The 25,855-nt window shown below is 38.3% G+C and overlaps 3 protein-coding genes across 4 annotated transcripts; all 3 read right to left on the bottom strand.

The window, feature by feature from the left end:
* Positions 1–7,047: 7,047 nt before the first annotated feature.
* On the bottom strand, positions 7,048–11,250 carry LOC124178897 (DEAD-box ATP-dependent RNA helicase 20-like). Its single transcript, XM_046562680.1, has 4 exons — positions 11,134–11,250; positions 10,859–10,968; positions 8,884–9,334; positions 7,048–8,799 (listed from the first exon to the last, which is right to left on the bottom strand). The coding sequence occupies exons 2-4, from the start codon at positions 10,888–10,890 to the stop codon at positions 7,195–7,197; spliced, it is 2,088 nt and encodes a 695-aa protein (XP_046418636.1). The 5' UTR covers positions 10,891–10,968; positions 11,134–11,250; the 3' UTR covers positions 7,048–7,194.
* A 961-nt stretch (positions 11,251–12,211) lies between these two features.
* On the bottom strand, positions 12,212–19,293 carry LOC124178898 (ATP-dependent RNA helicase dbp2-like). The gene is made up of 8 exons (XM_046562681.1): positions 19,090–19,293; positions 18,180–18,566; positions 17,177–17,830; positions 16,736–16,908; positions 16,585–16,644; positions 13,831–14,094; positions 13,516–13,707; positions 12,212–12,521 (listed from the first exon to the last, which is right to left on the bottom strand). The coding sequence occupies exons 1-8, from the start codon at positions 19,104–19,106 to the stop codon at positions 12,484–12,486; spliced, it is 1,785 nt and encodes a 594-aa protein (XP_046418637.1). The 5' UTR covers positions 19,107–19,293; the 3' UTR covers positions 12,212–12,483.
* Positions 19,294–19,737: 444 nt separating this feature from the next.
* LOC124178899 (COP9 signalosome complex subunit 1) lies at positions 19,738–22,211 on the bottom strand. Of its 2 annotated transcripts, none has more exons than XM_046562683.1 (5): positions 21,993–22,211; positions 21,694–21,783; positions 20,465–21,586; positions 20,251–20,385; positions 19,738–20,162 (listed from the first exon to the last, which is right to left on the bottom strand). In XM_046562683.1, exons 1-5 carry the CDS (start codon positions 22,023–22,025, stop codon positions 20,085–20,087), a joined length of 1,458 nt encoding a protein of 485 aa, XP_046418639.1. In that variant the 5' UTR covers positions 22,026–22,211; the 3' UTR covers positions 19,738–20,084. The 2 variants fall into 2 exon arrangements, with proteins under 2 accessions (XP_046418639.1, XP_046418638.1); XM_046562682.1 differs by having other exon boundaries at positions 21,694–21,786; positions 21,993–22,208.
* Positions 22,212–25,855: the final 3,644 nt, after the last annotated feature.

The following is a 25,855-nucleotide window of genomic DNA, read 5'->3' as shown; positions in this document are numbered from 1 at the left end:
TATCGGTGAAGCGACGCACTTTTCACATCATTCACATCTTCACTAGTCTCTTACAGTCCAAAAGTCCGCACCGCAATAACACTCGGATTCTACACTCACTTTTTGTGCTGCAGCTGTCTGCTTGAACCGGCTGAATAATCTTGCTAACAATGCAACAGCGCATTGGCCGAAAATAAGCCAAAAAAAATAGTAAAATTGACACACGACGCACAGAGACAAAACAAACATTACTGAAATCTGAAGTTACACAGAACAATGAAAACTCGGAACAAGAAATTAACCTTCAACGTTCGCAGGATGTTTTTACTTCAGTAACTCGGTTTTTTGTAGGTTACACACTGACCCAACCTGACCCACGCGATCGGAATGTTGAACTTCCATCGAGAACGCGTAATCTCACTTCGATTGCTCGGAAACGACTGATTCCGCTCGGCGCTCCCGCCGTGGGTTGAGGGTGGGGGGGGGGGGGGGGGGGGGGGGGAACAACTAGGCGGCGCGTGCAGGAACCCCCACTTCATGGAAAGAGCGAGAGAGAGGGCGGGAGAATTATTATCTTCTGTCCTTTAGAAAACCGATTCAAATCCGTTCACGGGACGCTCACGCCGTTGCTTATGCTCTATTTTACATATCTCTATGGTCTCAACGGCCAGGTGTAAACACCACGCAAGATACGCGCAACACGATCTAACGTTTAAAGGATTGCCGTAGCATGCGACGTCAGCCGAAGTTTGAATTCTTCGACCACTTCCGGCGTTGACTGAAGATATATAAAGACTGATAGCATTTTGGGACTTTTCGTAATGGAAAATGAACGAGATAAACACATCGTAAAGCGGCGTCCTTTGCGTAGTATTTACGCGAGTCTCATTTTCTTAGGACGCCCAGCAGCACAGACGCTCGATCGCAACCTCACCCCACTCACTATCCTTGGACCGGTAAACACACCGGCTTGCAACCCGCTGCATGGACATTTTTTACACAACTACGTAATACAACGTAACAGCGTTGGGCATTCTTTAGCTTCAAATTTTTGGAAAAACTCATAACATAAATTCATCCTTCTACATATCTTTGAAAAAATCAACTATTCAATGCAATGTTATATGTTTGATGCTATCAATCATATAATTAATAAATATCAAGTGTACCTTGATTCACCTTTCTCAGTAAAATATTTCTTCTACCTGGCAAGAATTTTGAGTTCCACGATGCCAATTTTTTATACGTTCCCAATACACTGCCAAATAGCCTGTAATATTTGCGGTGAACTCAAACGTGTCGCATTGAAAGAAAAACAAAATTCCATTCTTTTACGCTGAAATTAGCCTCTTCGATGTCATCAAAACTATAACGGACAATGCATTAAATAGATCATGGAAAAAATAACTTTATTGTTAACATGTATTTTGCCCGACTTCATGTTTTCTTGATATACGGGTTTAAAACAAAACATTTCCTAATCGAGTGAATTAAAAAAATCTCTAAAATTCAGAGTATTTTTACATAGCGCCGCTATGTAACCAATTATGGAACAAAGCCGATAACAAAAAAATTGGCCGAGTTGGCGGAGAACGCCTCAAAGATAGAATTGATTTTTGTTTACGACGAAGCAATGGCGTATTTTTTTTTTAGAAAAATAGTTACTGGCCAATTTAGATTTGATTGAAATTCAGTAACTACAAGACAGCAAAATATGAAGATATTTTTCGAATTGACTTTCTTGAAATTAATTGTCAAGTTGCACTGTGATAGTTTTTATAATTTTTTCCGTTACATTAACGTCTCTAAGTTCAACCACATCTTTGGTGTTGTTACTACAAGGTAGCGTTGTAACTACAGATATTTAGCCACAAAATCAGAACCGTTTATCCAATTATTTACTGGAAGTGTAATAAAAAAAGGTTTAGTTAGCGATATTGTTGATATAAGAAATTATTGCAGTTTTTTGCATGTAGGCCTCTGAAACGGTTCATAATTCATTAACAATTCCACAGAATTTTCATTTTTCACTCTTCTCCGAACACGGAATTCGTAATCTGATCACGCGTGAGTTTAAATTCGAAATAAAGGAATAGAATAAATATAGTAAACGACAAACACATTTGTATAATTGCAATATTTTTGTTTTTTTTTTATTTATTTATTTATTATTTTCTATCATAATACTGTATAACATACAAGAAATGCACTTTAGTGAAACCTACAGAAGAGAATTTGAATGTAGAGTAGTTATTTTATGTTGCTTCTGTTTGTTGTTTGACTGTCAACTTGCTTCCTGCGGTCTTAATGATTTAACAGATATTCTTCTACCTAATCTCGAAAATAATAATTATATATAATGAGCACTGTAATCATCGTCAACCATCAAAGGCAATTATCATCTCTTTTTTTACATTGTTATTATTGATAGACGTTATTCTTTTCAGCAAGGGTTGTAGCAATATATTCATATTATCATACACACTACTATAAGTATTACTTTATTCTTGAATCGTGTCATGGTCAAAAAATAAATATGCATTTTTCACAATAATTCTCTCGCTCTCTCTCCCTTCCTTGTTTCTCATTCTTTTACTCTTTGTTTCTTTCTCTCCCATCTCTCGTTCAAGTAAAAACTATGGTTGTCGTTGGAATAGACTTTCGGCTACTAAACGAAGGAATAATTTCTCAACTCCTTTTTGTTTTCTTTTTCCCTTGCGTTCAAGTTTATCATAAATTAGTATCAAATATAAAAACTTATACATGCCTGTCAAGTTCGCTCATTTACACAATATAATACCTTTTTTTATATTTATAATATCACCGCAACAGTTTGATTGTATTGAGCAAATAGTAGTTGCTCAAGGGAAAAAAAATTTGTTTTTAAAAGTAAATATTAAAACGATAATGAACAATAAAGGCCTCTTCGAAAACTTACTTTCATCTTTCAAAATGACAAAAGAGAATACAAGATTTATTAAACTCGGGTAAACGGATATGTGTTTTCTAAAGAATTGAGATTAATGTTTTAATCGACTTAAATCGTAAGTAACATTAAAACAATTTTGACTAGATTTACATATAAATATTACTCTTGTACATAACATAATATTTATATTACAATATTGAAAAAATGATAATAATGTAAAAAAATAATGAATTTTCAGGAAAAAGACAAAGTGTGTTTCCTGAACAGGCCTTGCGACTGATAATTTGCTCAACGGCTGACTGGCAGCTGTTCCAGCACAAGAGACTGATACGTAATCAATGAATGTATGTATGCAGAAGTAGACGCTACAATAAGTCATTACAACAGTTGTACAATACAAAACAGTACCAATGTTTTACATTAAAAAATAGGGTATCATTAAACATTTGTTAATTTAACTTAATGGAGGCCAAAATGTGATGCGCGCTCATCGGTGTGTTATTATTTCAATGACTTGTCTCACATGAGCGAGAAAGGTAGGAAGTTTATGTAGTGCCATTAAAATAATCACGTATATGCAAAACACTATGGTCTGAATGATCGGTGAAAAAATTAGAACCGCTTGACTTAAACCTAAAATCTCCAAAAAGAAAAGAAAAAAGTAATTTCTCATGTATGAATCAATTAAGAATTAGATTTATTACAAAATCGGGCATCAGAGTTTAAAATAAATTATTCTGATTTGTATTCCCATTGTTTTTCGTGAATATCAGATTTTATTGCAATGGCGCGGCGCCAATATCTTCCAGCCCCTGTTTCACATTTTTATCATTTTCAATTCATTGTATTGTGAAGATGAATATGGCCCAACTACTAAATTAAGCAATAGTACAGCTGCATCGGTCCGTCTGTCTGTCCGTCCGTACATTCGTCGGGACGGTATATCCAATTATATATGTAAAATATAATATGTAATTTATAATATACAAATAGGTATTTATAGTGTACAGTATGTAACGCGTACTTGCGGCTGCTAAACTTGTAATGTATATAAATTGGCGAGAGATTCAGTCTTTGTATAAAGGAGATAATTCGTAACATTATAATATGCGTACTTGTTTGTTTTCTTTTTTTTTTTTTTCTTTTTTCATTTTGTAATTCGTTATATAATAATAATAAAAAGTTTATGTACGCGATATCACAGCACTCAGCGTAGTATGAAGGTACTTATATATCCACAGTAGGTACGTAGATCATAGATATATTAGTTGAAACGTCACCAGTATACTGAGCCGCGACATTCACGCACACTAGGATTATTATTTTTTCGCTTATTTTTCATTCAAATATTAAAATTGATTCGATTTATTAACAAACTGGGCAGCGAGATGAAAGATTATCATTCAATCATTCAAGTTGATGTTACTGCTGCTGAATGAGAACCATTACCGCGACAGCGGAGAAAAAGAGAAGTATGTATGCATAATATATATTGAAGTAAAACTAAACAAACAACAAGGTATAAACTTAAACTCTACAGATTAGTTATAACAATAATGAACAACAATTGTCAGTCTCACTGCCGCAATTTGTGACTGGGATACTTTTCGAAAGCAGCCTATCTTTCTCATCAGTTGGTGAGACGACTTTGAATGTGTATTTACTAAGGTGTGTGTAAGTATAAATTCTTTGACCGCCATTAAACTGCAGTTTAGCACGCATCATTCCATTATATTATGTATGTACGTAATGTATCTATACATATATAAAAGTAGTAGTTCTTTTGACTGTCTCCCAAACAGAAGGTATTTTTATCCTTTTATTTGCTTCCATTCATTTTCTATATATGTGTAAATTTGATCTGTTGGAACAATTACAAAAACTACACCAGACTCCCTGTAGCTCGACAGATGCTTGAAATATATCGAGGTAGCGATATGATACATAAATTTTTTTTGTTTCGCAAAGATTGATTACATGAGAACCTTTCTTATTTTAACCACGATGTAAAATACAGCATTGGATCTATAATACGCTACATCTTACATATCACAGAACTACGCGTACACCCGCTATCATGTGAATTTCTTTTTAAACTAAATAACAGGTAATGTGTAAACTTTCTATTGTTACTCCCCTTGACTTTTATGCCTGCGAATGTGACCAAAACTGTGACCAACGTACTCAGGCTCAGATAGAGGGAGTATGCAATGTGCACAAGCTTCCAGATTCTTTTCAACTTATAAAATTTGTTTTTTTACTTCGTACAAAGCTGATAAGTGTGTGTGTATTTGTTTAAATCTATAATAAGATAAAGACCTGTTTTAGTTATTGAATATTTAAACGAATACCTGAAATCACCTACAATAAAATAAAACCATTCTCAACACAAAACGGCGATTGTACTCCATCTTATCAGGTGATACAAAAATTAAATTCTCTACTGAGCGGAACATTAAAAAAGAAATATTAATGATTGATAGAAAGAAATGTGTGAAGATTAGTTTTTCTCTTGCCGTCACCTTTTTGAATTAGATTAGGATATTCCCAACGTGCTTGAGATCATCAAGCTCGCAAAATCTGTAAGCTCGTTGAAAACCCTATCATATATTGAATGGAAAACGATTAGATAGTATATATTTAAATGAGAATGGTGGATTTTGTATTCCGATACGTTTCTGCCGTTTCATATTATGTATATACATATATATATTCACCTAGGAATTTTTAGATTCTATGTAATGTTTATGCAACGTTCACAATGAGTAAACCTAGTGACGCTGGAGGTTTACAAAAAATGTAACACAAAAGTCGACTTGACTCTCTGCGTCTTATGCGAGCGGATTAAGGAGCGTATTAAAGAGTACATAATATTTTAGTATTATATAGTACGATAATACAGTTGTACTATATGTATACATATTATATGGAACACGGCTCACGGCTGCTAGCCTCATGTGTAGGTATATCTTATGCAGCTTCTTACAAATTTATCTATTATAACAACCTAGATTCGTTTAATTACTAAAGTAAATGATGGTCAATTTGTTGAATTGAAACTAAACAGGTATATATGCGGGTACGATTTCAGAACATTTGCCATCTTTTTCTTTGTTTTTTTTTTGTTGGTTTTCTTGAATCATTTTTGCAAATTAATTACGCAGTATGGCAATTCGGTGGCCAGTTGCATAAATATCAAACAACAATGTTAATATTAATCATTTTTCATTTAACAAGAAAAAATTATTATTTCTTATTGATCTTCTTCATATTATTCTTCATCTTCTGATATATAAAAATAAACTCAGCTTTGCTCTGAGATGCACAGCCATATGACTACGCGCCCGAATATTAGGCCCCCCCTCCCAAGTAGTAGCTTTAAGGTTTACCTTTACTTTAATTAATTAGTATTTAGTGATCCCCGAATTTCTATCAAGAATTTTTTCCTAAGTCGAGACACACCCAGTCTCGTCACGTAGTAACAATAGTACGGTTCGCTTTAAGCGCTCGGCTTAATTTTTATGCAAAAGGCCTCACGTTGAGTAGAGCATTGCCTGTATACATAATATAAATAAATTAACTTATTAAACCTAACCCACCCGCCCTTCTATATGTTTCGTGCATTTCAGAAAAGCATACAGGTAAATTACATAGTTATCGTAAGAAGATTACTATAGATTATTATAGATTATGACCACGATTACTACATTTGTGGCCACATTCAATATTCATTAATATATTTATTATTATTATTATTATTAATAATATAATTTTCAGTATACCATTACTAACAAGCTATATCAAGACTCGACTGGAATGTGCCTCAAAAAGTAGCATAGTATCGTTTTATTAATTACGATCACTCGTCAAATTTGCACAATTTTCGTATAAACTTTAATAAACTAATTAAGCGCAGAGACCCTCCTGAACAGTCAATAAAGGGTAATTTCAAGGAAGAATTCACCAAAAGAAACTAATTCAGTATCCTCAATATAGATTGATGTTCCATCATTTGATGATAGTACAGCAATACGTTTAAACTTAGCACCATTCCAGAAAAGTATAAATAAAGAAAAAGACAAAAAAAAAAAGAGGAAATAAAATAAAAATGGAAAAAAAAAACAACATATCATTGATACCACATTAAGAACATATTCATCAAAACCTACCTTTTGACAGTAATTATTGTAGAATTATTCACGGGACATTTAGGAAACAGAGAAGTATCAAATATTATTTCCTGCTTACTTGGCCCGTGCCCCAGTGGGTTTTCCTCTCGAAGGATGTCACTGCTGCACTGGGGTTGGTGGGTAAGGGTAGCCGTATGGTGAGACTGGTTGAAACTGGCCATAACCCATTGATTGATAAGCACACGGGTTAGTTCCTGGTGGTGGCCTGTTGGTCTGGAAGAACTTGTTGTTTACCAGGCTTTGGATGCCTGCATCTGTATGACTGCCTGGTGGCATCATGAACGGAGGAGGCATAGAGTACATGCCCTGCCCATTTTGGTTACCATTGAACCCATTCTGTCTACTGTTGTACCTATTCCCTTGGTATCCACCGCGTCCTTGATACCTAGGTGTACCTCCATTCTGATTGTGGAAATTGCCTTGGTATCCACCTGCATTATTACCATTCTGATATCCGTTTTGATAACTATTCGGCTGCCTTGGTTGATAGCTGTTCTGATTACTGTGATAATTTGTTTGCCGATTGTTTTGGTAGCCATTCTGTTGCCGCGGGGTTGACCTGTCTTGAATACCATTCTGCTGATTATTTTGCCAGTTGTTTGCGTTGGGACTGCCAATATTTCGTGGGCTCCCAGGACCTCCGCTGCTACTGTCCTTGGTGGGTCGGACGGTGTTCCATCGTTGACGGCCTTTGCCAAATTGATTTCTCTGCGAGTTTGCCATCTCTGATAATTGAGGATTGATCGGTTGGCCAGCCTCTTCTAGGACGGAGACCAATTCCTTAGCCTGTCTCGCGTTGTTTGGTGTGAAATATGCATAAGCTGTACCAGCACTTTCGCAACGCCCTGTTCTGCCTATCCTGTGGATGTAGTCCTCGGAACTATTTGGGTAGTCGAAATTCACTACATATTTTACATCCTCAACGTCCAGTCCTCGCGCAGCTACATCAGTGGCAACCAGTATAGCCGTCTTTCCATTTCTAAACTCTGACAGAACGTAATCTCTTTCTGGCTGAGACTTATCTCCATGTATTGCAATTGCTGACCATCCTTCGCGTTTTATTGCCTTTGTTATGTCATCCACCTTCTTCTTAGTTTCAACAAATATTATCGTTTTGTTACCGCGGTCTGCTCCAATCTCTCTCAAGAGGGAAGAGAGCTTTGTTTCCTTCTCATGCTCTTGGCATATTTCAATTATTTGACGTATATTATGGTTGGCAGCCAAAGTCAGAGAACCAATATTGATCTGAATGTAATCACTGAGAAAATCTTCGGCCAAAGCTTGAACTTCTTTGGGCCAGGTAGCTGACCACATCAGAACTTGTCTGTCGGGTCTGATTTGTTCGATAATTTTCCTGATCTGAGGTTCAAATCCCATATCTAACATCCTGTCTGCTTCATCCAGGACTAAGTACGTGCATCTGCGTAGATTAGTTGTACCCTTTTCAAGAAAATCAATCAGACGTCCAGGCGTGGCTATGCAAATTTCAACACCACGCTCTAGATCTCGAGCCTGTGGTCCTTTTGGTGACCCTCCGAAGATACAAGTGTTACGAATGCATGAGGAGGATCCAAAGTCTCGAGCTACGCTCTGGATTTGCTGCGCAAGTTCTCTGGTTGGCGCCAAGATGAGAACGATAGGTCCCTCTCCTCGCCCTAGTCGCGGCTGATTGTTGATATGCACAGTGGCCGGAAGCACGTACTGTTGAATGTAAGCGAATAAGACAATATTCCATTTCTCAATATTTATAAAACATTATTGAAAAAGAATAAATAGATTACTCACAGCCAAAGTTTTGCCGGATCCAGTTTGGGCAATGCCGACCATATCACGACCGCTGAGAGCAATGGGCCATCCTTGTGACTGGATAGCAGTAGGTTCTTTGAATCCCTGTTTTCTAATTTCCTCCATCACATAGTCCGGGAAGTTTCCTTCTTCGAAGGCTTGGATTGGGAAAGGAGTGTTGTTTCCCTTGACAGTGATTTCTTTTCCAATATGGTACTTGTTTACTTCGTCCGGAGAACGGCTGACGACATTTGCATGAGGGACATATAAGTTCTTAATTATTGGTTGGAGAGAGTTCAAGTCCCAGTTTGGTTTCTTCAAGAGATCACCAGGTGCTTTCTTTTGGTTTTGCTTGAGCCCACCCATGTCTCCGTGAGGCTGTTGTTGGCTGTTCCAGTATGTGCCTCCACCTGTGCGGTTGCCATATTCTCTGTCTGTCCTAGGTCTGTAACTGTGTCAGTAAACAATACATCATACATAAAAACTTGCCTATATGAGCTTATAATAGCATGCAGACTACGGTGCAAAATGTATGCACATGTAGCCAAGGAATCTTTATACTCATTTATTATTATTTTTTTCCATAACAATCGTGATTGTCAAAGAAATTGTTGATCAGTATCAGGGGGATATGCATTTCTAGAAAGTTGTGAAAAGTCAATTGTAAGTTTATAATACGTTATTATAACAAGCTAGCAAGCAGACGAAATATCAGTTTCAGTGCTGTTTTTGCACAAGTGACAGTGTTGAGAATGGAAACTTCAAAATCCACATGCCAGTTGACTTTAAGGTTAATCCGAATGCTCAAATCATTATTCTGCAAAATGTGAAATGTCTGTTTCAACATCAATTATCTAGTTACAGTCTTTTTCCATAATACAATTGAATAGCAGAAAATTGATTTTTTTTTGTACATATAGTGAAAATTAAGAATGCAAATATCCATACTTTGTCGATCAAATAATTCCAAATGTTTTAGAAGAAATTCCAAATGCGGGTGCATCAAAATTACAGACTTAGGCATGTGATAAGTGAAAAACAAAATATTTCATCTTTTCTGAGACATGTATCCCCATAAAAAAGAGCATGCTCTACTCAATGTCAATCAGCTCAGTGAGTGGTAAGAGATTGAAATGCAGCTTACCTGGTGATCGAACTGCTGATGGTATTTTATGTGAGATAAGTTGAACTGATCAATATAATGTTTAAAAATTATATGAATGTGATATATTGTGTTCCAAATTGAGAAAGCATGGAAATACTATTTCGGAGTAGACAAAGCAGTCGAGGATATTAATGACACAATGTAACAATACAATGCTGTTTAAGTTTGATAGTGAATGAAAATATTAATGCGTTTATCAGCAGATTCCTTTGATTTACACATACATGTATTGGAGTTAATTGATTACCTAGTAGGGATGAAATTGTTTCATCAAAAATAGAGACTTTTAAGCGAGCATTTATCATAAAACAAACGCTCAGTTCAAAATTTTAATAAAATGAAACGCCAATCAGTTGTAACTTGCGTAATACTGATCTGTTTAATAAGGTGAGTAAATAATAATAGAAACTAGGAAACTTCACGAAAAAATTTGGCGACAATCAAATATCAATAATACAGATGAGGCCAGTCGACGAGGAAGAAGCATACATATAAGTGACAAAGTTGGTAATACTTTGTCTCGAGTCCCCGTTATCCACCGACATATGGCTAGAATAAGGTCGAGAGAATATTCGAGAGAAGTGCTGTACGGCCGTAAATAAAATGCGAGAAGAATTTAATGAACAAAATGGCCGATGTTACCGCTTCTGGCGGAAAGACCATGTAATAAGAACGAGGCAAGTCGTTCCGTAATAGCGGATAAATTCGCTTCACCCGAGCCCAGGTATTATTGATCGTGCGATAGGCGACAATTCGTCGAAGCGGTTATGAAATCACAATAAATTCAATATAATACATGAAACAACTCACGATGTTTGATTGGAATATCCGTTGCCGTACATCTCTGTACAGCTTTACGTTCTGTGCGTTACCTGCGATGATCTTCGGTGAAAATTCGTGTCGGCTACCCCCAATCGGACCTGGGGACAATGAACGTTACACTGTGAGTCGGTTCCGGAAGTCCGTGATCCGTAAATCCAGTATATTTCGATGCCAAATCGCAGACGAATTTTGGCGAGTTAGGTATTCGATGTTAATGTGGCTAAGCGAGAGATCGAAAGCCTGTTAAACTACGATGAACTTACCTATGAACCCGGCGAGAACAAAACGATAATGGCTGACAGGCGCTAGGAGGATGGAAGCGGGTGGCAAGCTACCAGCGTTCTACTACACTCCGTTTCCGGCTAGCAGCTGATGGTGTCCGCGCATGATTCTCTCGAACCAACCAGAAAATGACTGTGTTTTGCGTCACGCCGTAATAGCCAATCAGCGTCCAGGCACTGCAATCGATACCACAAAGCAGGTTCGATACTGGTCGTGCGCATAAAGTTGCGCAGCCTTATGTAACTGTATATATGATTTTTTTTTTTTTCTTATGCATCTCAAGTCTCCCATATACGCCCATGGTACCAATGAATAGAAAAAAAAAATCTGTTCTTGAGAATAAATAAATATAAAAGTTTTTGATTCTGTTGTATTAGAGTAATTCACTGAAAGTATATTCATTACATTCCATGCTATCTCTCCATTGCCCTTTTTTTTGTATAGGTATACGAATAACTTGCGAAAACTAATATCATGCTAATATGTTACGAGAGCATGTTTTCTTCATTCCACGTATGTAGATGGCACACAGATATCTAAACGCATGCGTGTCAAATTATTGATCAGAGGGACAATGAATGGTCTTTTCTGGAAATGGAAACGAAGAGAACCGAACTTTCGAGATTGATCTCGATCGCGCATATACAACAGTGTCGACTGATAATATAAAAATTTGCAAATGAAATATACCAGCTTCTACTGCTGAAACGTTAATTATTGCCTAATGAAATTAAATTTGTTTCAAGACGCACCCGACAGATTACTGTGCAAAATTGGAAAGTCCGTCAACTAAATTACACACAGTTTAGTACTAAATATGTAGTTAAAAAAGGCATGTGTTGACATAAGAGTACAATGGCACACGTAAATTATGATTAACAAATTTTATTTGTTATATTGACGTTTAAATACTGTACATTAATGATTGATCTTTCCTATATTTTTGTAAACATAGAAGGAGAAAGAGGCAGGGAATGAGTAGCAAGTAAAATACCACGAATTTATAACTACAATCATTAACTAAGAATAATAAAACTTAAAAATTACACGATTGTTCACTTGAATCTTACAGCTGACATAAATCTTTTTTTGTTATATTTCTTGATAGTGTTTTTTTTTTTTTATGTTTGAATCAATAATTCTTCATAAATTACCGACAGATAAAAACATGTGACACGCACATTCATTCACCGTAATGGTCAAATCATTATCAAATATATTTTGTCCTATTCATTTCACACCGTATTTTTTTCTTGTCATCTCCAAGTAGAAGCGGGATTATGAGAGTTGCCCATGTCACAATAATTACGTTATGAACTGCTCATCGGAGATCATCTTTCGCTGCTCCAGTAACTCTTTCCAATAACTTCTGAAAGGAATAAACACGCTACCGTTCATTGTTCTGTCTTAAATCAGTAACCAAAAATGTTTCAAGTATGGTGTAAAAGTAACTGAATAAATGATTTATGTAGATACATTACATGGATGTGCAATATTAAATGAAAAACTAGTCATCGGTTAATTTTCGTATGGTAGACCAGCTGGACGCAGTTAACTAATCCATTGACTAGACATCAACAGCAGTAATTGACGCAGGGGAGAGGTGCCCATATGGTACCGTCAATCTCCTTGGGTATCGTTCATCGACTTGATACGATACGCGCACCTTTCCTTTCCTATCCCTTCCCATCCTACTCCTCTTGGAATCTTGGAAAAATCAATTGGACAGATATCCCCCTCCCCCGATGATCTAAACAAACCTTGTGGCCACGCAGCACAGCAGGAAGACCGCTGCTAGCGATGAAAGCCATTGGTGGGGTGCATTGACGGTGGAGGCGACTGGTAGTACGTTCGGGGTGGCATGTTGGGGTAGCCACCTCCGCCTAAATTGGACGGAGGGGCCATGTTCATGTTTGACGGTGGGCCACCCCCCTGCTGATGGTGGAACCCTCCACCCACGTTCCCCATGTTCACTCTCGGAGGGGGAGGAGCTCCTCCCAACCCCATTACACCCATTACGTTCAAATGAGTGGGTGTCAGGGCCCCCGTATACGCAACATGGCTATGCGAGGGTAGAGAAGGGCCCATCGGCCCCATAACAGAAGGCATGGCAGGAGGGAGTTGTGGGTGGGTGGAAACCGTGACTGGTTGTGAAGGTTGAGAAGGAGGGGGAGGGGGGGGATGTGCCGATAAGATCAGGCGTAATGGAGGAAGAGGCTGAGCAGGGGGTGGTAGTTGTTGAGGAGGAGCAGGAGGGGGAGGGGGCGGAGGAGGTGGCTGTAAGTTTAAACGAGTGGCGGCTGCCAGGGTTGGGGGTGGAACAGAGCCCCCTGCACCGTTGTTGGGACTGGCTGAGGACTTGCCTGTGCGATTGTTTACGGGGCTGCGACTGCGGGAGTAGCTTCGGCTGTAGCTCCGACGACCTCCTCCTCGACCATTGCGCTCACGACTACGACTGCGACTTCGACTCCTGGAGAAACTGCGATCTCTTCCACCTCTCCCTCCTCCTCCTGCTCCGCTTCCTCCACCCTTAGAACGCCATCTGCTTCTTCCTCCTGTTCAAGTTAGTTTTAAAGTGTTAGCATAGAGAACTATTGTTTTGGCTGAAATTGAACTTGATTGTCAGGATAATTTGCGATTAAGAACGGAGAATTTTCAAAGCCCCCTCTCAAGCATACCTCTATGCCTTCCAAATATACCGCCGCCGCCGCCGCTACCACCACCTCTGCTATCAGTGAGTTCCAGTAGTTTAGGATTTATAACTTGATTAGCTTCTTTCAATACTTGAATCAAATCGTTTGCTTTGTTTGAATTGTTTGGAGTGAAAAAGGTGTAGGCAGTTCCAGTCTTCTGCCTTCGACCTGTTCGGCCGATTCTGTGGACGTAGTCCTCGGAACACGAAGGGTAGTCAAAATTGATGACAAACTTAACGTCTTCCACGTCTGAAACCAACACGTAAAATGAGAATATGTTCTCTGAAACAGTCAACCATAGACAAACATCTGTATTGTACATTAGACTGCTGTCGCAGGCAACACTTTTTACGCATTCTTTGGATTGATGATAAATGTACCACACGTGTCATCAAATGCTCTCAAAGCAGCACAGCTGGATTGATAACGAAATTGAGTAAGTATGAAACAGCTTAGGGTAGTCTAATAATTAACAATGATTAAATTCATGACGAAACATAGGCATGCGATATGGTATCGCTGAAGGTAATTTAATAACAGGCTACTATTCTAAGAGTAACAGAAAAGAAGGTACATAGCCAATAAGAATTGAACTGATCTTTGGAGAGCATTGATTACACGAAGAATAGTTCATACCCAATCAAACTGTTACACTATGGAATCTAGTCTCTATCCCATAATGCCGCTTAATATTACCAATCAATACTGTGAGGGGATTTATACATATCTTGAGAAGATATTTTCAAAAAAACAATGTATTTCAAATATTGCATTGTTTTTCAGAAAGCAGTCTTATTACCACCAGTTGCCAGTATTTCATAACATAATCATGTAGAAGTGCGAAACTTTCAGATATCCATTCTAATCACTCATAACATTAACTGTATTATACAGACTCTTAGCAAATGACATTTCACGTAAAACTTGTTATTTCGTTAAGCAATTTGCTTACCTGTACTTTATGATAAACGCTCTTACCATGAGAGGTAACATTTTACGTAATATTGACACGTAGAATCTAAAATAGATTGGTGAACAGCTAGGATAAAGCAACGTTATTGTAAAACTGATATAAGGCACATTGGTGGTTCGAAAATACCTCCATGTTTAAATATGTATATAATTAAGAAATGAAGAATAATATACACATAAGTAATGGATATAAATTAATTAGATGCTGAATCGGCATTAAGAGTAAAACATAGAGTCCTAGCTTAGAATCTAATACGTAAATAAGATTTCTGGTGCTGTGGTTAGTGATAGCATGGATATGGTATACATGAAGGAGCATGTATTGTTATGAATAGTACTAAGGATTGCAAAATGGAATGGGATCGCACAGTATTGATGAAGGATAATACGGACGGACACATGGATGATCAATATTGATTTGATAATTATTTATCATACTAAAATTAGGCAGTGGGCGAGTTTCGCAAGCAACGTACGGGCAGGGCCTGGCTGTTTGCACTCGCTCCAGCAACAGCCTCCACGGCTCGGTTGCTTAGGGCCCACTAGAGGCTCAGGCATCTGCTCTAGCATGCCTCCGCCTCTCATTGGACCGCTGTCGGGTTAGACTAGCTCGACTGGCCAGTGGAAGGGACTCTACTCTGGCAACAACAACTTGGCCAGCCCAGGTGGCGTACACAGCGTAGTAGCGTAGGAGTGAGATATCCGGTACGCAGGTAGATTAAGTAGGGCCCGATTAGGCCCGGACTGGCCCGTCACGCAATTGACGGATAGAGGCACGCGCAGCAGCCAGCGCAGACAATGCAAACCAGTGCACCACCGAACTAAGAGGCGGGGGGCCCCCTATGCTTTGCATTACCCGGCGTGGGCCTGCGCGCAATGTGCCTCTGCAATGCAAACAAACATCCAGCCGCGTTAGCTATATACTTTTTTGGTTTACGTCATTTTCAATTTGTTATTTATTTTTTATTTGTCTTTTTATTTCTTTTTTCTTGACGAATTTGGAGATGTTACATGTTTTGATGTTAGAAAAATTCAGAGGATATGTATCTTTTATTCACTTCTTTTTGTCTCTTCATTTATTCTTACCAATCTTACGCTTATTTCTCTACCAATAATCAATGTAACAGTTAGAAATAAAATTGATTATGCAAATATGTGTAATGCGGAATTGAAAAAAAATAATAAAATGAATCAATAAATACTTGGAGACATACAATAAAAAGTAAATAATTTTTGACTAGATAAATGGCAATTCGTCACATGGAATTGTATTATAAATTGCAACAGAATGAATAATTCAATTCCATAAATTCGGCGTGATGGGAACAAATTCTCTAAATGATAAACACTGTGGGAAAATAATATCAATGCTAATCACTCATTGTGTTCTATGGTGCTATCTAATGACAAAAGTAAGATAATGAGTAACGACAAGTAACATTTTCTCTTATGTAATTATAAACAAATGAGATAGCCAATATGCATGCTAATGCTCTTATCAAAGTCGCATAATGAAGTTATAAATTCTTGAAAGTTTTCAGACCGACTGTAATACAGTTATATACCTTTCTGCAAAATTATAGTAAAATGACAGAACAAATAGCATGATACAAAATTCCCGCACCTTATCGTATTTACAGATCACCGCGTATAGCTCTCTACCAAGAAATAATAAGGATAAAACAAAAATAAATAATTGAATGAATAAATAAAGGAAAATGGAGAAAATTGTATTCTTTACATAGTAGTAAAAAGGTGCTCACTCACCAAGACCTCGTGCTGCTACATCAGTGGCTACTAGTATCGGTGCTTTGCCAGATCGAAAATCTATAAATGGTAAATTACGGTTCAGTAAACAAGAAATTATCAAAAAATAGTTCATAACACTTTTTTAATGAGTAATTGATCGAGATTTTACCTTGTAAAACCCAGTCTCTTTCTTGTTGCGTTTTGTCCCCATGTATACAGACTGCAGGCCAGCCGTCACGCTTCATTTTTCTAGTTATCTCGTCCACTCTGCGTTTAGTTTCTATAAAAACTATCGTTTTGTTCTCATTCTCAGCCATTATCTCTTTCAACAATGTGCTAAGTCTAGAAGAAAAAAAAAAGAGGATAAATTTAGTTCTTTCAATACAGCAACGGATTACCCGTTTGGAAAAATATTGAAATAAAAAAATGTTGTTGGTCGTTTGTTTGAAGAGGACTGACCTAACTTGCCAATGAAATCAAGCTAAGTTAATTTATCTCCAGTTAATGTAGCATACTTGTGAGGCATATACTTGTGATGATACACAGGTATGAGCTAATCTGTATGCAATTATAATAACAAAACGAGATTTTTGAAGAGTTGGTTACGTACTTGTTTTCCTTTTCGTAATCTTGACACACGTCGATAATTTGAAGGATATTGTGATTAGCTGCAAGCTGAAGAGACCCAACGTTTATTTGCGTGTAGTCCTTAAGAAAGTCTTCGGCCAGATTCTTTACCTCTTTGGGCCATGTTGCAGACCACATAAGTGTCTGTCTATCAGGTCTAATTTGTTCTATGATTTTTCTAATTTGAGGCTCGAATCCCATGTCAAGCATTCTATCAGCCTCGTCCAGTACTAGATATGTGCATCTTTTCAGGTTTGTTCGACCGGATTCTAAAAAGTCCAATAGTCTACCGGGTGTTGCGATCACAATTTCTACACCCCCATCAAGATCCCTAGCCTGCGCACCCTTCGGCGCACCTCCATATAAACATGTATTCCTGATGCCTGACGAATGACCAAAGTCGTCAGCCACCTGCTGTATTTGTTGAGCCAATTCTCGTGTCGGAGCCAAGACTAAAGCTACAGGACCGTCTTTGCGACTTAACTTAGGCTGGCTATTTATATGTACTATGGCGGGCAGTATGTAAGACAACGTTTTTCCTGATCCAGTTGAAGCTATTCCCACCATGTCCCGCCCACTCAGAGCAATTGGCCATCCCTGGGCTTGAATTGATGTCGGCTCCTTGAATCCAAGCCTCCTAAAAATTCGTAATTAATTAGGTAAAAATTAGCATGAGAAGTTAGTCAAAGAGATTAAGGAGCTTGAGTTTTCATATGAACTACACCCAAAATAGTGTTTATAATAAATTAAATTCGAAATCTATTGAAATTACTTTTTGGGCTTTCGAAAACCAGAACACAATTTATTCCCTTCTTGTTTCATTGGGTTTGGCACAAACAAATCTATTTGTTAACCTAACGCACTTAAGAATCTCAAGAGCGGGAGTCAATTCCAGGAAACATGTGTGATTTCCAAAGCATCCAAATTAACGTTAGGGACACTCTGAGAGTGATTATTGCATGTAATACGATCCATTTGTTGCTTACTTGACTTCTTTCAGAACATAATCAGGAAATCCCGCTTCTTCAAAGGTGAATACAGGATTAGGTATGTTTCTTCCTTTAAGGGTGATTTCTTTGTCACTTCTGTACTGTTCGACGGCACGAGGATCCCTATGTTGTACGACATCACTAGGCACATAGAAGTCCTTCTTGAATGGTTCTAAACGGCTTAAGTCCCAGCGTGGCTTTCTGAGATTAGCCCCAGGCTGTCCTCTGCCTCCGCGACCACCACCTCCACCACCCCCTCTGTCGCGTCCTGGACCTCCTCCTCCTCCTCCACCACCAGGTCCCCCCCAGCCACGTCGATCTCTAGGTGACCGACTCCGGGACCGACTGCGAGATTTGCGCCTCCTATCCCTTTCTCGGCTACGGCTAAGTAAGGACGCAAACAATTGATTTTGAAGTAGTTTCATACAAGTTATTTTTGGTCCGTTCGTTGTTTTTGTTTTCATTTGCAACGAGGGGCGTGATCGCTACGTGAAATTGGTTGAGGCTAACTCCCAATAATGGAGTATACCTATAGGAAAGCATCGATTTATATGGTCAGTGCGCGGATAATGAACTGAGTAACAAAATGGCGAATTTTAAAACTTAAGAAGCGTAAAGAAATTGACGAAAACGCTGATGAAAAATACTGGGTACAATAAAAAGAGAGCAAGTAACAACTAGGCGGAGTTTACTATTTAGGTCTTCAGTTAAAGCTGTATGTTTATTCTACTTTAGTCAATCTCGTTCGGTTAGCCGGGTCGATGACACAATTAGCTAGAGAAGGGTGGCTCAGTTGACATATTGCTACGCGTTGATTGTCGGCGAGGTACACGCAACTTCCATTTTGTTCTATCGTTCGTACCCCCGTGCGCTGTTTGTATCTCAAGGTATATCATATTTTACGTACCTTCGATAACGGCCCATTATTTTTTTCTACTAGTTATCACGATTTCTTATTAAGTAATATTGATCAGAGATACGCGCACAAGCGCAGGAAATTCACTGTGGTTCACTGTCTAGCAAAAAAGGGTTCAGATTCACATATACGACTGTTATTCTCCCCCGGCACGTCCAGTGACGCGAAGCAAGTGGATATCCTCAGGTCACGAACGACTGCGACGCCAAGAGTGTACAATGCGGGTACTCTGTCAATTTAGCTCACGTAGTCACTTCCGGTACGCGAAAGACTCGTCCTGTACATTTGTATTGGTAATTTGCAATGAGTGCGGTCCGTAGGAACACTAATCTAACTCAAGATATCATTGAATCGACCACTCTGTTATTCCGTGGTTTCTATTTTGACTGCGAACAAGATTTAAGAAAAAAGAAAAAAAATAACAAATATGTATTTTACATACATTTATAATTAATATAAGAACTTCGAATTTATTAATGGATAAATGAATAATTAGTTGAACAATGTAGCAATAATTAATAATTGCATTTAACAGATGACGTTGCAAATCATAGAAATAACATAGATTTAACTGTGAAGAATGCAAGACTTTTTTCCATTCTTTTAGTCAAGATTTCAATAATTAATATACACATCGGGTACCTTACGTATATGCATGCATGTATTTATGACGTATTATTAGCACTTTTAGCTCTTGATAATGCTACAAAAGTTTTACTTTAATATTGCAGTTTTTAGTGATTCATAATAATTGTTTATTTATAACGTAAAGGCCATATTTATGTACAGTATAGAACTTTACGATTTGGAAAAAAAAAAAAAAAGAAAATAACAAAAAATGGTAAAGTAAATGTAGAGGAACACAATGGCAAAAGATTAATTTACATAAGAGTTAATGTCCAAGCAACGAACACACTCCGTTTCAGTTTCGTGTGGATTCCTTTTGTTTCTTTCGATTACTTCTTCGACTTGACAAATAAATTACTTCAATTTCTTGATACTATGCTACTGTTTCCTGGAGCCACAGATAACTCACCGCCTTGCGTCGTGTCACGTGCTTGACCCTGCAACGTTTTGAAAATAATAGATGTCAATTATTTTCCAGGTACATTCGCTAAAAAATTTGAAAATTTATTTCTTACAAATTCCTACCTTCACATGAATGTGATGCTTCAACATCGCAGCTCTGAGGATGAGCATTCTAGTACGTCGCTGGTACTCCTTGCCGACGCTAATTGACTTCTCAAATGTCGTACTACGCTGATCAACGTCTTTGGCATACAAAATCTGTAATAAAAATGAGTACACAATGAAAGCAACCCAGAAAAACCTCATACTTAGTATACTATATTAAAAGTAAAATTACTTTATTGTGCGAGTCGATGCGTGCCTGGATTTGACCTTCGAGTATAAGCTGCATGAGCTCATTCTCAAGGGCGGAGACAGTTCTATTGAATGCTGTAGCCATTCTCCTCATATCAGCGCTTAAATACGGGCTAAAGTACTGAATTAATGCTCGATTTCTGATTTGAGTATAGAGAGAGTTGACATGTGGTGCTATGTACATATCAAGTAAAATGTTGTCCTTTATCTCATCCAACAATTTCAAACATGAAGCATACTTTGAGTTGTAAAACTGGAAGATAATATCTCTAAGTTGAGGTTCGAGCTCCAAGAACAATTTGAACGAGCTGCTAAATATGACTTGCTTTTGAAGCTCGTTTCTTTCGAAAGTAGCAAGCGCACAAAGTCCTCCGTAGAGAGCAACATTGCCTGGAGAGAGGAGCTCAGGGCAGTCGCAGTGATCCAGTGAAGCCTGGAGGAAGTGTCGCGCCGCCATTTTATATTTCATTGTAGTGAGCTCTGCGAGTCCAGCAGCTATTTTAAGTTTGGTGATGACAGCCTGATTGTTGTCCTTGCCGTGAACTTCGGAAAAGTCAGGCGTGTTCTCAGCTTTGGTAACATAACTGATGACATGGGACCAGTTTTGAAGGTAGACAGATACCTTGATGACATTAAGGCACATGTTAACGACATGTTTACCACTGGTACAATAGTCGCGTGCTCGCGAATAACACTTAAGCGCATTGCTGAGATCGCCACAGTCGAGGTAATGGTCACCCAAATCGTCGTGACCTCTCCTAATACTTTCCTTGATTGAATTACTCTTATAGTTCTTTAGATCGGTATCAAATTTCTCTAATTTCAGGGCTGCCTTCTTCGACTTAGACTCTAGCCACATGTGATCGATTGCCGGTATATCTTGGGATGTCGACTGTGCTGCTATATCAGGCAGTCCAGGCGTGCCGATTGCCTCCTGCAGCTTTTTATGCAGAGTTTGATAGATTCCTGTGTTATATGTTGTCATCACATAAGTTATCGCCATTTTCAATGCTTCCAACCGCAGTGTCGGACAATGATCTGCGATATAGATCAACCTGTACAGTTTTGCTAGTCCTGTATAGCTGTTCGCATAGACTTCTAAATCCTGAAAAAATTTATCGTACAATGAATTGGGCTATAGTCATTTATAAAGCAATATTTCAGCATCGATGGGAAAAAAAAGATAGGTGAGAAAGATCGTTAGCTCCTTACCAGCGTGGGATTTTCTACAATGTATGGTTCCTCTTCTGTATTGTCATTGTCTTCAGTTGGTGCGTCAACTTGCATTGGCTCCATTGCATTCTGCTGTTGAAGAGAAAATGAAATCCATTGTATGATACTTGGAGTGATTTGCGCAACACAAACTATAGGTTTGCTGACCGTTACATTTTTAAAAGTGGCTAAATGACATGTTTAATCTGTCAAAGATAACCCCAATTTGCAGAGCGTTTTTTATATCAATATTGGCGCGCTTAGGATACGCAGTAACATTGTTCAAGTTGTATTTTTACCTGAAACACCCCAGCGTGTATCGGCAGTGGCATTATATTGAAATTCTGCGCCGCCGGTGCTCGCTCACGCTTCTTCTTAAAAATATATTGGCAGTTTAACTTTTATGCCGAAATACCGTGGACTAATCAAACCAGAGGCGAATTCCAACTCGTTTTTTAGACCGTAAATGGCGTAAGCTTATCGGCGTGATGGCGCTGCAGTACAAACGCTATGTCGAGTCCACACACGCCGTCCTTTAGTTCGCGCCGGAGGCATAGACTTTAGAGATAGATTGTGCGGCCCGTGCGCTGAGCTGAAACCACTGAAATATAGGCTGAAACTCTAATTAGAGTGAGAAAGCAACAGCGGGAGTCCGACCTCTTATTCTAATCGACAACTTGGGGGGGGGGGGGGGGTGGGGGGGACACCGAGCTTACATAAGTATGATATAAGTATACCTCCCCGCTGGCCTTATTGCTTTCCCCACCTGGCGGCTGTTCCCCACTCTTTCGACCGTGCAGCAGAGAAGTCGGATTGTGCTGTTGCTTTCTCTTTTCAATTGGAGCTTCAAGGGGTTGATTATTTCAGTTCATTTTTCACGTTTCCCACCATCCAAACATTCTGATTGGTTGACTAAAACTTTGTAAACCAATCCGAATGATTTGATGATGGGAAAGGCCAAATGTGAAATTACTTCGTGATCGCCCTCACGGAAAAAACCCCAAATTGGGTGTAAATTCGTACCCCTAACTTTTTTCTTATGGGAAATTAGCATTATCTATGAGTTGGGGGTACGAATTTACACCCAAGTGGGGGTTTTTTTCCCTGAGGGCGAACCTCAGCTCGGTACACGGATTGCACAGTCTATCTCTATAAGTCTACGGCCGAAAGAAAACAAAGAAATCAACTTAATGGGTCTTATTTTGATTTCTTTTTCACCCGTGAAAATGACGAAAACAGCGTTCCGTCTAATCAGGAGCCCTGGTCCCCTAATTCTGACTTATTTTGCACTCGGGAAAACATCGATAAGCGCCATTCAGACCAATCCGAAGGCACCTTGAAGGGAAAATCTTCTTTTCGCGAGTGAAAAATAAGTCAGAATCACGGTCCTGAGTCGAGATTATGTAATTTCACTTTTCACATCTCCCAGCATAATTGCAATCCTCCCTTTCACGACCCTTCAGCACCCTTCACCATGCCCTTAGCCACGGAGCGAGGTCCACAAGGTCTACAAATTCTTAGTAGGTACATCTTCAGTCAAGAGCCCCATTATGAAATTGAACAATTTTGGTTTTAATCGGGCATTTATATGTTTATTCATTTGTTGGGGTCCGATGGGCAGCACCGTTGTTTCCAATCGGGCTGGTTTCCAATACAGCTTCTAATTACTTTTGGTGTCCAGTAACGCTGGTGTCTAAAACGGGCCTAGCCTGACGAGACGAAAGAACTCGAGTTGAAATTCCTAGCGTTTCGGAGAAGACCCAACTCGCAAAAGTTGTAAGACGGGTCACTTCGTTCCGATGCCAAAATGGCAAGCTGAGGTTTGAAAACAAATATTCTATAGAAGTGTTCCACACCGCATTTTTTTACAGTATAATATTTGAAAACGTTTGATTTTCAATATGCAAGTAAAATACAAAAAGTTGTTTTCTATTTTCTGTTTTAGATGGAAAAATGTATACCTTCAACCGTTTGTCAAATGCCTGTATTCAAATGGATTTTAAACTTCTGGAAAAATTTCATGACCAATATTCTAGAACTATATTCTCTCGCACTGGTCAAATAATAATAGAATTTTCAGGTCATCACTTAGTCTTCAACTTAAAAAGAGTCCATTTAGCGATGCATCAATTATTTTGCTCGAATTAATTAATGATTTGATACTTATCATAAATATATAGCTTGCATGAATACGTCTGTCTGGTGACTCTCGTTCTAGAAGAGTTAAGAGAGTTTTAAATGATATTCTACAAATAAACAGCGTATGATCGAAGTATTCGAAATATTGTTCCAACAACGTTTTGACTAGCTATTGTATACAGCGAAATTCTTAAAAACTGCAGTCTTCTACAGTTGAAAAAAAGTTTTCGAAGTACAGTATTTATCTATTATACAACATTTGCCCGATTATTTTACGGTGTAATGCTAAAATATCCAATGGAGGACAAATTGGCCATAGAAGGTAATACGAATAACTGTAGTTCCTTATCAAGAATAATACGGATGTACAAAGTAAAATGAAAATCGTAAGGTGACGTGTATTACTGATTAAATAAAAAAAAAATTTAACTATTTACAGGTATATTATAGTATATCATTATACATTTTGTAACTCATTTTAAATACCTATTTTACATTTTTCATTTCAAACAGCATTGCGCAAAGCACTTTCATTTGTTCATTTGAATAATATTTTTATAAACATTTTCCATTTCATATTTTAAATGTATTTTTGAAAGTATGTTTACCTAGCCATGATTAGTTACTGGAAATTTTTATGGACAATCAAATCTCTACTCATCAAATGTTTACCCGCGAAAATTTCTTGCCTGAGAGCTGGTACGAAACAATGTTAGAACTCATGATAAAAACACGTACCTTTGTTCGAAACGTGAAACCGGCACGGTTAACTTTTATAATGCTCCGATTCTATCGAGTTGTTTCAACTCAGTCTTGTTTCTTGGCTCGAAAGTCGCTGCTTGCAGTTGTGTACTTTATGCACATGCATATTGAATACCTATGTCATAATGTATAACGGTGCATGGATTATAGACACAATGGTGGCAGGGTAGTTAACAATGTAACACGCGGTGGCACCTACGTGAAATATATTTAGGTGTGGTAGTTATATTCGAGAACAAAAGCCGCCTCTGGAGAACATTTATCGAGGTAACGAGCTTTCTCGCCTCTGCAAGCCTCGTGTGACATTTTACGCTATACGTGCTGCATCGTGCACCACGGTTTACCACGCCACACTTAGAAATTGATTTTCCGTCACCGTCGGAGTTTGTTCAAAAGATCGCCTATGTGTACCTTTTACACGTGTACACGTGTACAATGTGCATATTAACAATTGTGTACATACATCGGTTGCACATGGGCACATCAGAGTCGCTATTATGTCCTCGAAAGATTTCAGTATTCGTCTTCTGCGGAGGGAATTTTTGGAATTCAATGGAATTTTTCAAGCGGCTTAAATAGCCTCGGTTAACTTTTAATCTCGATCGTTGGATAACTCGAGCATTTGGCTGAATGGTAAGAATTTTAATTACGCCAACTGCACTCTGGCAGCTTTTGAGTCGGGGGGTAAACTCGTCTTGATATACGCGTCACGGAGCAAAGTCAAAGGCGATAGTAGGCAAAGCTCAAGGCTGCAAAGGCCTCCTCTCGAGTTCTCTTCTCGCAATCAGTGTTAATGTAGGTCAGTAGCAGTGGGTTGCTGCGAGGGTTTATATTATATATATTCACACAGGTATGCCACACGCCATACATATTACGACGTTAATGCCGCCTAAAATATTTACTACAAGATCTGTGTCGTTTTTATTGGAACTCATATACGATCGATGTATATCCATATAATATAATATATATTACAGGTGACCTGGTTTTTCATACTTGTATGTATATAGAGCTATATTAAGTTGTGTATACAATTAATCGGGTCGTTAGTCATTATAGTATAGGAGATTTCATTTGTGGAACGTACACGAGGAGTATTTTTTTTATTTTTTGCTTAAGTTTGTGAGCATGTGTTACTCGTGACTGTAAATTATGGTTTAGCTGCGCGGTCCTATCCTAATAAATTCTACCGACCCGCGCAGACAGTGCGATTTTTTTTTCAATATTATATATCTACACGGCGACTTATTGTACATTAAAT

The sequence above is a fragment of the Neodiprion fabricii genome, chromosome 3 (assembly GCF_021155785.1).
Source record: "Neodiprion fabricii isolate iyNeoFabr1 chromosome 3, iyNeoFabr1.1, whole genome shotgun sequence".
In the NCBI taxonomy this organism is placed as follows: Eukaryota; Metazoa; Arthropoda; class Insecta; order Hymenoptera; family Diprionidae; genus Neodiprion; species Neodiprion fabricii.
Note: the sequence above shows the minus strand (reverse complement) of the source record. Positions and strands in the feature narration are given on the sequence as shown.